We start from the raw sequence: 11,771 nt of genomic DNA on the forward strand, positions 1-11,771 counted from the left end.
GCACCTCACCCTCAACCCCCCCACCCCTCACCCCACCCCACCCCACCCCACCCCTGAGGACGCCATCACATGATAGAGACCTGGAGCATGTCCCCCCCTCTGCCCCTCCCCAATTCATAGGCCAGGCATTAACCCCACAGAAGAACTTAGATCATTCCAACAACCTGCTAACTATGCACCCAGACCAGTCCCTTTACTACTGACTCCTCCCCAGGGGGTCCCTGCCAGACGCAGATCAATAAAAGACAGCAAGCACTCGGGTCCAGGAAGCAAACTCGGGCAGGTAGAGATGAAAGAGCCCCACCCTGGGGAGAGAGAGTCAGAGCCCTGAGGCAAAGGAGGCCATATATTCCAAGGTTCACAGTGGGTGCTACAGGTGCTGTGGTCCCTGGGGGTGGGCTCAGCCCAGACTCGCCCGCACGGTCACTGAGGAAGGCCCTGAGGCATGGATGGGGTGCCTGGGACTCACCCCTGGACAGCCTTGTCTCCAGCATCCGCTGCTGTTTATTGGCATTTCTCTTATCTCTTTTGTTATTTCATTTTCCGCTCTTTAAATAATTAATATAATTCATTTTAAATACAAAATACACAGTGTCCTTTCTCTTCTCGCCCACGTGTTTAGCGGGGTTGGGAAGTGAGTTTTAAATAAGGGTCTCAGCTCTCTGACAAGTCACAGGCACCAGATGGGAGGGCCAAGAGCCCCAGGTGCCACCCCTCATCCCCCCAGGGGTCCCAAGTCCCACTTCACCCCTCCCCGGGGCTGCCCCTGGCAGGGGGGCTCTCAGTGCCTGGCCCACAGCCTCTTAGACGGTGAGAGGCTCTCTTGGGAGGTGGCACGTGGCTGATGCTGTGGGATTCCAGGTGGGCCTGGTTCCGATGGACAGGGTCAGGTCGACAAGGTCCTAGCCCATGAAGCAGACGGGTCCCAGCAGCACCCCTCCCCGCCGTGCGGGTGCCCCCAGGTCGGAGAAGGAGGCATCCAGCACCGGCAGCTGGTCCAGGACGGGCGTCCGCACCTCCAGCACTGTCCGGCCTTGCTGCACCTGGACGAGGAGGAGAGGGGAAGAAGCTTGAGTGTGGTGGAAGCGTAGGGACCCCCAACTTCAAGCTCACTACCCCCTTCGAGCACCCTGACATTGAGGGTTCCCTCAGTCCATGTCTCCTGTACAGACCTGCTAAGTTTCTTCCTGAAACACCTTCCTAAGATTGGGAAAGGTCGGCGTATGTATGCATGTGTCTGTAGCCGTAGGTTTATCTTATCCATGGTCATGTGGATGTGCGTCCATGTTTGTGGGTGCACCTACATGGTGACAGTCTGAACGTGTGTGGAGCTGTGTGACAACATCCAGCAGGCTCTGGGGCGCATATGGAGATTTGACTCTGTGGGCATGTGGGCTTGCAGCCCGTGTGTACATGTGTTTGCAAGCTGACAAGACCTGCCCTCTGCGATTCTTGTGCGTGTGCCCACACATGGATCCCACCAGACCGCATCTGGCTTCCGTCCCCAGAGTCCACCTTCTAGACTCTCCATCCTGCCCTAAATGCACACAGCCGGACCAGTGGGTGACAACATGACAAACGGAGAAAAGATGGGAGGTGCCAAGGATGATTTCCTCTTGCTTGGGTTCACAAACAAGGCCCGTGGACGCGGCAGTCAGGAGATCAGAGGACCCTTTTACTGGACACATGCACCGTACACAACCTCTTGAAAGTATTGAAGAACAAAGAGGTCACTCTGTGTGCCTGACCCAAGCCCTGGTCTTTCCAGTTGCCTCATATGCCTGTGAAGTTGGACCTTGCATACGACCGAAGAAGAATCCATATGCCTGCATTATGTGCTGGCGAAGAATATTGAACAAAAGACAAAAAAAACCCAAATCTGTCTTGGAAGCGGTTTGGCCAGAACGCTTCTGAGAAGGCAGGATGGTGAGGTTTTCTCTCAGGTACTTTGTTGTCAGGAGAGACCGGTCCCTGGAGAAGGACACACCGTGCGTGGTAAAGTCGAGGGGCAGCAAAGAAGCGGAGGGGCTTCCACAAGATGGGTCGACGCCGTGGCTGCAGCAGCGGGCTCAGGCATGAGAAGTCTAGTGAGGCTGTCACAGGATCAGACCTCACAGGGTCATGGTGAATCCGAACAGACTGGACAGCACGTACCAAGAGCGACCCCCAGCCGGACGCCTCCCCGGCTCCCCTCCGTCCTCACCGTCTGGGGCTCAGCCCCAAAGGCTCACCACCCAACCCTTCTGCTTCTCACCTGACAGCCGTCTCTGAGTTCCTTGACGTAGGGACTGGTCTCTGGGCTCAGCTCATCCTCGTTGGCCCCACGGAGCTTCAGGGGGTCATTCCTGGGCCCCCGAGAGCAGGGGTAGGACACGTCCTGGTGGGCCCAGACGCTGAGCAGACGCAGGAAGGTGAGCTGGACCACACCCACCAGGGAGCCCTCGGAGTCCACATAGGAGAACTGGCAGGAAAGAGGGGGCAAGGTCAAGGGAGGCCTGCAGAGGAGCCGGGGCACCAGGGCCGAGGAAAGGCAACAAGAAGATTTAGAAAGTTGCCAAGGGAAGGAGACAGCGTTGTCTCAGGCCTGGAAAGGCAGCCGGGATGGCAGGCTGTGCCAGGGCAAAGGGCACAGAGCTTGCTTGGGTCTGATAGCCAGGCAACCACGAGCCCCAAGGGGGGCATTTCTGGGAGGCAGGGGAGAGGGGAGGTCAGGGGGCAGCCCTCACCTGTGTGACATCATCCCTGGGCGTCACGCAGGTTTCTCCTCCTGCTGTAAAGTTGCAGAAAACCCGGAAGGCGTCCCGAGCGCATCCTTGGTTGGGGTCAACCCAGTACTCTCCTGATGGGGGGCAGAGAGGGAGCCTCTGGGTCCGCAGGTCCCACAGCCTCACTTCCCTCCCCGAGGCTGCCCCACCATGTTCTCAATCACCTAGCCCTTCAACTCCCCCTCCCCTGCCCTCACAGCCCCTAGATACTTCCTTTCCCCATGGCCTGACCCCCCCTGCCCTGTCGCTGCCCGGTTCTGGGACACTCATCCAGCCCCAGCAGTAGCACAAGCGCCTAGGAATGGGGCGGGGGTAGGAGCACATGCCTGTGTCCACCGCGTACAAGGTGTGGCCGTGGGCAAGCCTGAGTCCCCTTGTCTTTGCATGCCATTTCCCATGACCTTTTTGAAGCCCCTGCGCATGCCTGTAGCCTGGGCTGCTGTTGAGCTGGTACCCCGTGGTTTAACCACAGGAAGTACTACTAAGTCTCTCCCGGTGCACAGTGGCCCCCGCCCACGGCGTTTCCCAGGCCGCCATCCTCACGGAGGCAGAGCGCCCGTGGAGCCACTGGTGGCTTCTACCATGGAGCTACCATCCTTCCGGTTCGCAGCCAAGCCCTTAATCATTGTGCCCGAACCATGTCACGTGTGCAAAGATGGTAATGCCTCAGCTGTGCCGAGACCCTCAGCCCCGACCCGGACCCCAACACCTTCCCCCCGACGCTCCAGCCCCCTCTCCGGCGGTTCAGTGCCCAGGCCACTGCTCAGATTTGACTGGTATCTCCTCTGGCATGCCCCTGAGGCTGGCACTGACCATCGGGCAGCTCGGGGTGGCACAGCTTCAAGTCCTGGCAGGTGCGGGCGGGGCTGTCCTGGGTCCCCGTGGGCCGCCTCATCTGCTCGATCTCATCCTTTAAGGAGTCAAGAGAGCCGAAGATCTCCTCTAGCCCCCCAGGGCTGCCCGGGGCGCCCCCGGTCGGTGCGGCCTGGTCCTCCTGCATCAGGCGGCTTCCATCCACCGAGCGCCGAGTCTTCTTGGGCATCTGGATGGGCAGGGGCTGGATCACCTCGCCCGGCGGGCCCTGCGGGGAGGGACAGGTGGCCAGGGCAGAGAGGATGTCAGGGGGAGGTTCCCGGAGGCAGAGCAATACAGGGAGGACAGCGAGGGTTCTTCTAAGAAGCCCACCCAAACTTGTCACTCACTGGGTGTCCTGGAGGGCCCTGGACGCCCTTCTCTCCCTTGGGTCCCCCGGGGCCCTGTCAAGGAAGTAAGTGAGGTCACAGAGGGGTCAGGAGGTCAAGGGTGGGCTCAAGATCACACCAAGGTCCAGCCAGTCATCCGTGGGGACTGAGGACTCCACAGGAGGGAGTTTGTTTTTTTTTTGCCCTGCAGAGGCAGTCGGGGTCAAAGGTCAAAACTGACTCTGGTCACTCACTGTGGCTCCTTTGGCTCCTTTGGGGCCAGCAGGTCCCTGTGAATGAGGAACAAGGAGGACACGGTCACCGCAGTGTCAGGACGGGGCTCGGACGAAGGAGAGGCCAGCGATGGGTCCACGGCGTTGTGGTGACCGTGGGAGAGGCACGCCGGGGGCAGGAGGGGCGTGCTTGGACCATCCCCACAGCTCTGACAGTGGGGCAGGGAGTCCTCGGGGCGTGAGGCCACCCACAGGTGGGCACTGCCTGCTAGACCGGCACGTGCCACCGAGGTTACCGGCGGATTCGAGGCAGGTGTGACGGGGTGTAGAGGAACAGATGGGGTACTCACAGGGAGGCCGGGGGGCCCTCCAGGACCAATGGGGCCCGACGCTCCCGGGATACCCTAGGAAAAGGAGGGCCGGCTTCACCTCGTGCCCCCTCCCTCGCCCCACCTCGGAGTCTCCACCTCCACCTCCTCCCCATTCCCAATGTGAGCCCCCCAGCCCTCCTCCAGCGCCCCCTCACCGTCTCTCCCTTCTGTCCATGGGCGCCCTGAGGGCCAGGAAGCCCCCGGTCACCCTTCTCGCCCTGCTCGCCAGGAGGGCCGATCAGTCCAATGAGGCCCGGGTGACCCTGGAAAGAGGGCAGGAGGTCGGGGGGTGCAGCGGGGAGACACTGGGGGTGCAGGGGCACCAGAAGCCACAGAGAAAGGTGCAGGGCTGGGAGGAGGCTGTGAATCCAGACCCTGGCACTGGGGGCCGGAGACCTGAAGCAGAACAGTGGGGTTCTCAGAGCCCCCAGAGCTGCCAGCAGGGAGGGGGACGGGAGAGACTCCTGACCACACGTCGCACCCACCTTCTCTCCCTTGGCTCCGCCGTCTCCTCGGAGGCCAGGAAGCCCCGGTGGTCCCTGGGGGGAGAGGGGAGGTCACTCTCTCCAGAGGGCTGACCAATTTCTCCCCCCACCATGCCCCACTTCCCCCAGGCTGCATCCCACTGCCTCCCCTGGCCCCCAACCCCACCCAAGCAGGGGTCACTCACCACGGGGCCTGGAGGCCCAGCTTGGCCCGTGGTCCCGGGGCGGCCTTGCTGACCCTGCAGGTTCGAGGGGCCCACAAGGGTCAGGAGCAGTGTCCTCGCTCCTCTCCACACCTCCCCCCCCACCCCCACGCCCCCATGACTCACCACTGATCCCGGAAGTCCCCTCAGACCGTCAGGGCCAGGCTTTCCAGCAGGGCCTGCAGGACCCACAGGGCCCGTCTTCCCTGGGGCACCCACTGCTCCAGGGTCCCCCTGAAACACACACAAGGGCTGTGTCTTAAAGGGCAGAGGAGGCAGGTTGGTTGGGACACGGGGGTACAAGGCAGCGGCTAGGCCAGGCCGCAGCCCCAGGATCCCCTGGGGCCAGCGGCAAGAATGGGGATGCCAGGGTCCCACAAGGGACTCAACATGGGGGGGTGGGGGGCATGAGGAACTCATCCAGAGCTGGGGGGTCTGAGAGGCAAGAGCAGCGGATGGCCGTGTCTAGGACAGCCTCCCTCACCTTGGCTCCCTTCCCTCCTTGCCGTCCCTCAGGCCCAGGCGTGCCGGCAGGGCCCTGAGAACAGAAGAAACGGCAGAGGTGAGATGGTGAGCCCATGTGCCATGGCTGCGTCAGACAAGATCTCCAGGCCTTTCCTCCGAGCTCCAGCTGTGGTGGACTTAAGCCAGGAAGCTCCTTCACATCACTCAGGGACACCAGTAGTGGGCCAGGCCCCACTGCTTCCTCCTGGCCTGTTCTTCTGGGGACACGCACGCACGCGCACACACACACAACCTTGCACGTGCTCGGGCACGCACCAGGGGCTGGTTCACAGAGGGTAAGGCTGTCCAAACACAGAAACATTCTCTACATGTTGGGAAGAGCCACCCGCACGCCACCGAGTGCCCCATCGCCGGTCCCAGCAACCACTAAGTGAATCAACCCTGGCACAGCATGGACCTTCAGTGCCCATTCAATTGGTCAGCAAACACCAGCCCTGGCAAGTGCCTGCATTCCAACACCCGGGAGCAAAGTTCCCCAAAGATCCCAGCACACTCCGAGACGCACACACATCCACCCCAAGAACCACCCTGCCCATCCCACCGCCCTTGCCCCCTCCACCCACCCCAACAAGGGGGCCGCCTCCCCTGCTTACCCGCTTCCCTAGTGGTCCAGGGGGTCCATTCTCCCCCGTGGGGCCAGGGGATCCCTAGGGAGGGAAAATAGCAGGGCTGAGTGCTTACCTTCCAGCCAAGGGTGCCCCCAAGAACGGGGCAGAGACTTGGGATAAGGAATCCGGAGAACTGGGCCCTTTTTGGGGGTGGGGGGAGGGCAAGGGGGGCAGGGAAGTGTCAGGACGCTTACAGGCTGTCCTGGCTCTCCATCTTCCCCGCGGTCACCTTTGTTGCCATCTTGACCCTGCAGGGATGAGGTAAGGTAAGTCAGAGGTGGATCTGGATACAGCTGGCCTCTCCCCGAAAACTGTGCCTCCTCCCATCCTAGGACCTCCCTGCTGTGCCCACAACCCTCATGCCACTGACCCTCCATAGGCCCTTCCCCTCCCTGGGTAGACTCACCCGAGGACCACCTTCTCCAGGGGGGCCAGGGTCACCAGGGAAACCAACAGGACCCTAACTCAAAAGAACAGAGGTCAGGCCCACAGCCCCCCAAGACCACCCAAAGCCAGCACAGGCCCTGAGGGCCACCCTCTCCCTCTCAACAGGCAGCGAGGGGCCCCTGCTCGGCCCTATGCACTCCGTGCACCCCTTTCTCCACCTCGTGTGCCCCCTGCTCCGAATGCTTCCAGGACACTGACCAGAGGCATGCCTCTCAGGTTCTCTTTGGGTCCTGGATACTGACTAGGAGCATCTCTCACGTTCCCTCTCCCACACTCTGGGTCCTAGGCCCCCCTATATCCCTTCTAGGAAATTTCATTCCCAGAACTTCTCCTCTAGGCACCCCCCTCCCCCAGCCAGGTCTGGGTCCCTAACACTCCAAAGCGGTTACACTGCACACACCTGCATTCCCAGGTCTCCCATTCACAAACTCACAGGGTTTCCTTTGGGACCGTCGTCGCCTGTGGGGCCTTTAGGCCCCGGTGGTCCCGCCTCCCCAGGCTGTCCAGACTCTCCTTTCTCCCCACGGTCCCCGCGTGGGCCCTAGAGGAGGCGTGGAGGGCACAGAAGGTCATGTGGAAGTCTTAAACGTCAGGGATGCTGCCCCTGTTACCACAACATCCTCAGCCTCCTTCCACCACACCCCTCCCTCCATCACCATGAGGAGCCCACAGAAGCCGAAGCATTGGGGGTTCCCCTGGCCCCGCTTCCCTTCAAAGACGGGGTAGTGGAGCTCCCGCAGGCCCAGGGCCAGACCTCCGAAGGAATGGCTGAGAGCAGATAGCCCTGGGCGCAAAGGATCGTGGGGGTGGGCGTGAGGTCCACGGGGACTTGGGCATTATCACTCACCTTGACACCAGGCTCCCCCTGGACCCCTGGAGATCCAGACTCTCCCGGCTCCCCCTGAAAGGAGACTGAGGTCAAAAACGTCTTTCCTCCAAAAATAAACCCTAATGCTCCCTCCTATCTCATCTTATTCTGCCCCACCAAGGCAAAAGGGGTACAAGCCCAACTCTCATTGTCCCCCAAAATACAAAACTTCTCCGATCACCCCTTTCACAATGAATTACCTTCTCTCCAGGGGGTCCCAGGTTCCCAACACCTCCTGGAGGGCCTTGCGGACCCTGGAAGAAGAATAGGGGTCACTACTGACAGCATCAAGGCTGGGAAGAGGCCCCGAGGTCCATCAGGAAAGACCGAGCTCAGCCACTTCTCTGAGCCCAGGCTGGAGCCGTGGTCTGGGGAAAGAAGGCGTGGCATTGACCATAGGACTTGAAGGGCAAAGAGGACTCACATCCGCTCCGTTGGGTCCAGCGGGGCCTCGAGGTCCTGGGGGGCCAGGCGGTCCCTGGGGAGGTACAGATAGATACATCAGAGATGGGGAAGGAAACCGAGAGAAAGGGGGTGGTGGTCCAGGGTGATGGGTAGGGGGCTGGGCGGGAGGCCAGCAGGGAGAACGAGGAGAGGCCGCTGGCAGTCAGAATGGCCAGTGGTCACGGGGCTGGGGTGGAGCCTGGATGTCGGGGTGGTTAACAGTCCTGGGGCCCTATTCCATCGGGCTGCACTCACCATGGGACCCCCATCTCCTGTTTCCCCCTTCTCGCCAGAGGGGCCGGGCAAACCCTGTGCAGGTAAACATAAGGAAGACCCAAGTGAGGCCGCACGTCCCACCAAGCCCTCTCCCCCACCACCCAGTCCTACCCAGACCCCAGACCAGGTCTGGGGCAAACATCTGACCCATCTTTCAGTCCCCGATCCCCCAGCGCACCTGGAGGCCAATCGGTCCTGGCGGCCCATTAAATCCTCTGGTTCCTTCGTCACCTTTGGCTCCAAAGTGACCCTGAGGGCCTCGGGCTCCAGGCTCCCCATCTGCTCCCTGAAGGGGGCCAGAGGCAAGGACACAGAGATCATGGGTCATAGGTCAAGACTCCTCTATCCACAAACCCCACATCACTGGACACCAAGCCCAGAGTTCCCATTTGTACCCGGCCTCGCCCCTAAGAGCGGAAGAGGAATCACGGGCAGTCTCAAGGCTGCCAGGGCTGGGCACTCACCGCTGTGCCAGGCTGCCCCACAGAGCCAATAGGCCCAGGAGGTCCAGGAGGGCCCTGGAGGGGAAAGGAGAGTCAGATGGGCAGACAAGGAGGGGAGTGGGCGGGAGAGGTTGAGGCCAGAGGCGAGAAGTCAAAGTCTTCATTGTCTTACATGTTCACCCTTGTTCCCCTTGATGCCCTTCTGTCCAGGGTCTCCCACCTCACCCTGGAAGAGACGGCATGCAGACAAGACAATGGAGGGGGAGAGAATCAAGAGAATATTAAGACAGGGCTCGGCATCACACCTAGATCAGCAGTCTCATCTAGAAAGACGATTGGGCCCCAGGTGTGGGGGTGCCCTCACCTTGTCTCCATCCTCTCCAGCCACGCCTGGAGGTCCAGCAGGACCGGGAAGCCCCACAGGGCCCTGGACTCCATCACGACCAGTGGGGCCCATGGGCCCCTTCTCACCCTATGGAGAGTGAAAGGAGGCGTCAAAGCTTGGAGCAACACCCACCCCATAGGAAACCCTCCCTGGTCCACCACCCCTGGGCGCAGAGAACCCCCTCAATGTCCCTCCCTAAGGGTCCCCTACACTCACCGGGACACCTTTCTCTCCTGCTGCTCCAGGGGGACCTTGTGGTCCTGGGCGTCCTGGGGGACCAATGGGTCCCCCAGATCCTGCTCCCCCTCGCTCCCCAGGAGATCCCTGAGGGAAAAGATAGAGTCAGACCCTCTGGAAGGAGACCTCAGCCCATGCACACCGGCAGACCTCCGAGTGCGGTTCCCAGGAGAAGAGTCCCAAATCAGATGCATCCTGGCTGATCCCTGGTTCCAGCTTCCCAACCCCATGGACATCCAGATGCTGCCCCACGCCCTTCCTTGTCCAAGCCCCTCCCTCTGGCTCCCAGGGGCCCAGACTCACTGCAGGACCAGGAGGGCCGGCCGGACCTTCATTCCCCTTCAAACCAGATCCACCCTGTGGAACAGACATTTGGGCAGCAGGGGTGAGGTGGGAAGGGGGTGCCAGAGGCATGCAGGGAAGCAGGATGGCCTGGGGGGTGGGGGGTGGATGGGGAGACACAGGCCAGAGATGGGCAAGGATGGAGCGGGGTGCAGGGACAGGTGAGGCCCCAGCAGTGGGGTCTGAAGTGACACTCACGGCAGTGCCCGGGAGGCCTCTCTCTCCTGGGAATCCCCTCAGGCCTGCAGGACCATCCTTCCCTGGGGCCCCAGGGGGACCAGGGTCTCCCTGAAAGGAAACGTGGTGAGCCACAGCCGTGTGCCAAAACTGGGCAGAGAGCTCCCTGCCCTTCAACCCCCCCGTGGGCCATCCCCTTCAAAACACCAACCCGGTCTCTGCCCCCCCTCTTCCCAGCCTCTCACTGACCTTGGTCCCTTCCTTTCCAGATGTCCCAGGCAGTCCCTGCTCTCCAGGGGGTCCTGGTGGGCCTGGGTGGCCTCTCTCCCCCATGGGCCCACTTTCTCCTGCTGCTCCCTGGGAAAGGGGCAGAGAGACCCCAGGCTTAGACCCTTTCCCCCACCCACCCATTGTCTGCCAAAGAAACCAGCCTGGTCATCTTAAAACCACGCCCAGTCCCATCCGTTCACCCGCCTCCAGAATCCCTTCATCCTGGCCCCAAGGTTGTGGGGGAATTCCTGGAAGCCCCCCACCCCTGGCACCATCTTCCGTCCCCAGTGAGGAGTCACTGTGGCTCCTTGTGTTTCTGACAAAGAACTGTCTCTTCTCCGAGTTGGGGAGTGAGGAGGGGCAGGCTCAGAACCAGACAAAACTCAGGATTTGGCCCCAACCCCCAGCCCCCAATATGGCTCCGTCCCCAGAGCTCCAGGTCAGGCCACTCAGAGGCAGGACTGTGTGATTCAGAGGAGCAAGAGCGACACTCACAGACAGACCCCGCCACCTGGATCCATTCTCTCCAAGGACAGACGTACCTGAGGCCCCACCACCCCTGGGGGCCCAGGGGGGCCGGTCTTCCCTTGGAAACCCTGAGGGGGGAAAGGAACGAGTGGTCAGTGGAGCCACAGGCACAATGGAGGAAGAGCAGGCCCCACCACCCCACCCCAGTCCGGCTACAGTGCCCCTCCCGTGGGGCACTCTGACTGAAGACGGACAATCAGGGGTCTGACTTACCACTTCTCCTCTCTGGCCCGGGTGTCCTGGCAGGCCGTCCTTCCCAGAGGGACCCTGCAAAGGGTTCAGGTGTCAGGTGAACTCCAGGCTGGGGAGGGGAATGGGGGGAAAGGGGCCACAGAGCCAAGGTGGGTCAAAGGCCAGAGGTCAGCTTACCGGAGGTCCTTTCGGGCCAGGAAATCCATTGGGACCCTGAGGTCCGGGAAGACCCTAGAGACAGAGATGGCTTGAGTTGTGGGGCGCTGGCCGGGAAGCAAGCTTCTTCTCTGCGGGGAGGAACAAGCCGGCCCCACCCAGACGCTCTGGGGACCCGGGAACAGGGAGACTCCAAGACTCACTCACCCTCTCTCCAGCAGGCCCGTGGGGGCCATCGCCGCCTGATGTGCCCTGTGGGGGAGAGAGAGTCAGGGAGGAATAAGGAGACCCTGCTTCCCAGCCTCCCTGGAGGCCAGAGGGGTTGAGAGAGAGCTGGGAGGAGAGGCCCAAGGCGGCACCACTGACCTTTGCTCCGGACTTTCCGGTGGCTCCTCGGGGGCCCCGCTGACCCCGTGGGCCCTAGAGAGAGGGGGGCAAACTGTCAGAACGACCCATGTGCACCCCCTTTGGACCCTGCTCCCAGCTCTGTCTCCCGGAAGCACTTACCGTGGGGCCCCGTTCTCCCCGCGGCCCTGATTTTCCCGACAGGCCCTGGAGAGCAGGAAGCGGAGAGCAGTCACCCAGGGCCCGGGTTCCTCTCCCACAACATCCCTTCATGACCCCTCCACCACCCT

At 61.7% G+C, this 11,771-nt stretch overlaps 1 protein-coding gene across 1 annotated transcript in view; it reads right to left on the minus strand.

The window, feature by feature from the left end:
* Window positions 1-328: 328 nt before the first annotated feature.
* COL11A2 (collagen type XI alpha 2 chain) overlaps window positions 329-11,771 on the minus strand; it is a 30,195-nt gene continuing 18,752 nt past the window's right edge. Inside the window, exons 33-66 of the mRNA XM_004711736.2 lie at window positions 11,644-11,688; window positions 11,503-11,556; window positions 11,344-11,388; window positions 11,158-11,211; window positions 11,002-11,055; window positions 10,803-10,856; window positions 10,240-10,347; window positions 10,012-10,101; window positions 9,775-9,828; window positions 9,451-9,558; window positions 9,214-9,321; window positions 9,022-9,075; window positions 8,871-8,924; window positions 8,585-8,692; window positions 8,386-8,439; window positions 8,111-8,164; window positions 7,887-7,940; window positions 7,666-7,719; window positions 7,252-7,359; window positions 6,778-6,831; window positions 6,566-6,619; window positions 6,357-6,410; window positions 5,723-5,776; window positions 5,365-5,472; window positions 5,221-5,274; window positions 5,036-5,089; window positions 4,706-4,813; window positions 4,530-4,583; window positions 4,201-4,236; window positions 3,968-4,021; window positions 3,579-3,846; window positions 2,727-2,839; window positions 2,255-2,461; window positions 329-1,043 (exon numbers count right to left, since the gene is read on the minus strand). Of these exons, the coding sequence (XP_004711793.1) occupies window positions 903-1,043; window positions 2,255-2,461; window positions 2,727-2,839; window positions 3,579-3,846; window positions 3,968-4,021; window positions 4,201-4,236; window positions 4,530-4,583; window positions 4,706-4,813; window positions 5,036-5,089; window positions 5,221-5,274; window positions 5,365-5,472; window positions 5,723-5,776; window positions 6,357-6,410; window positions 6,566-6,619; window positions 6,778-6,831; window positions 7,252-7,359; window positions 7,666-7,719; window positions 7,887-7,940; window positions 8,111-8,164; window positions 8,386-8,439; window positions 8,585-8,692; window positions 8,871-8,924; window positions 9,022-9,075; window positions 9,214-9,321; window positions 9,451-9,558; window positions 9,775-9,828; window positions 10,012-10,101; window positions 10,240-10,347; window positions 10,803-10,856; window positions 11,002-11,055; window positions 11,158-11,211; window positions 11,344-11,388; window positions 11,503-11,556; window positions 11,644-11,688 (2,727 nt within the window). The 3' untranslated portion in view covers window positions 329-902. The remainder of the gene's footprint in view (window positions 1,044-2,254; window positions 2,462-2,726; window positions 2,840-3,578; window positions 3,847-3,967; window positions 4,022-4,200; window positions 4,237-4,529; window positions 4,584-4,705; window positions 4,814-5,035; window positions 5,090-5,220; window positions 5,275-5,364; window positions 5,473-5,722; window positions 5,777-6,356; window positions 6,411-6,565; window positions 6,620-6,777; window positions 6,832-7,251; window positions 7,360-7,665; window positions 7,720-7,886; window positions 7,941-8,110; window positions 8,165-8,385; window positions 8,440-8,584; window positions 8,693-8,870; window positions 8,925-9,021; window positions 9,076-9,213; window positions 9,322-9,450; window positions 9,559-9,774; window positions 9,829-10,011; window positions 10,102-10,239; window positions 10,348-10,802; window positions 10,857-11,001; window positions 11,056-11,157; window positions 11,212-11,343; window positions 11,389-11,502; window positions 11,557-11,643; window positions 11,689-11,771) is intronic.

Source organism: Echinops telfairi, unplaced genomic scaffold (assembly GCF_000313985.2).
Source record: "Echinops telfairi isolate 266 unplaced genomic scaffold, ASM31398v2 ScPeMD7_655;HRSCAF=1070, whole genome shotgun sequence".
NCBI lineage: Eukaryota > Metazoa > Chordata > Mammalia > Afrosoricida > Tenrecidae > Echinops > Echinops telfairi.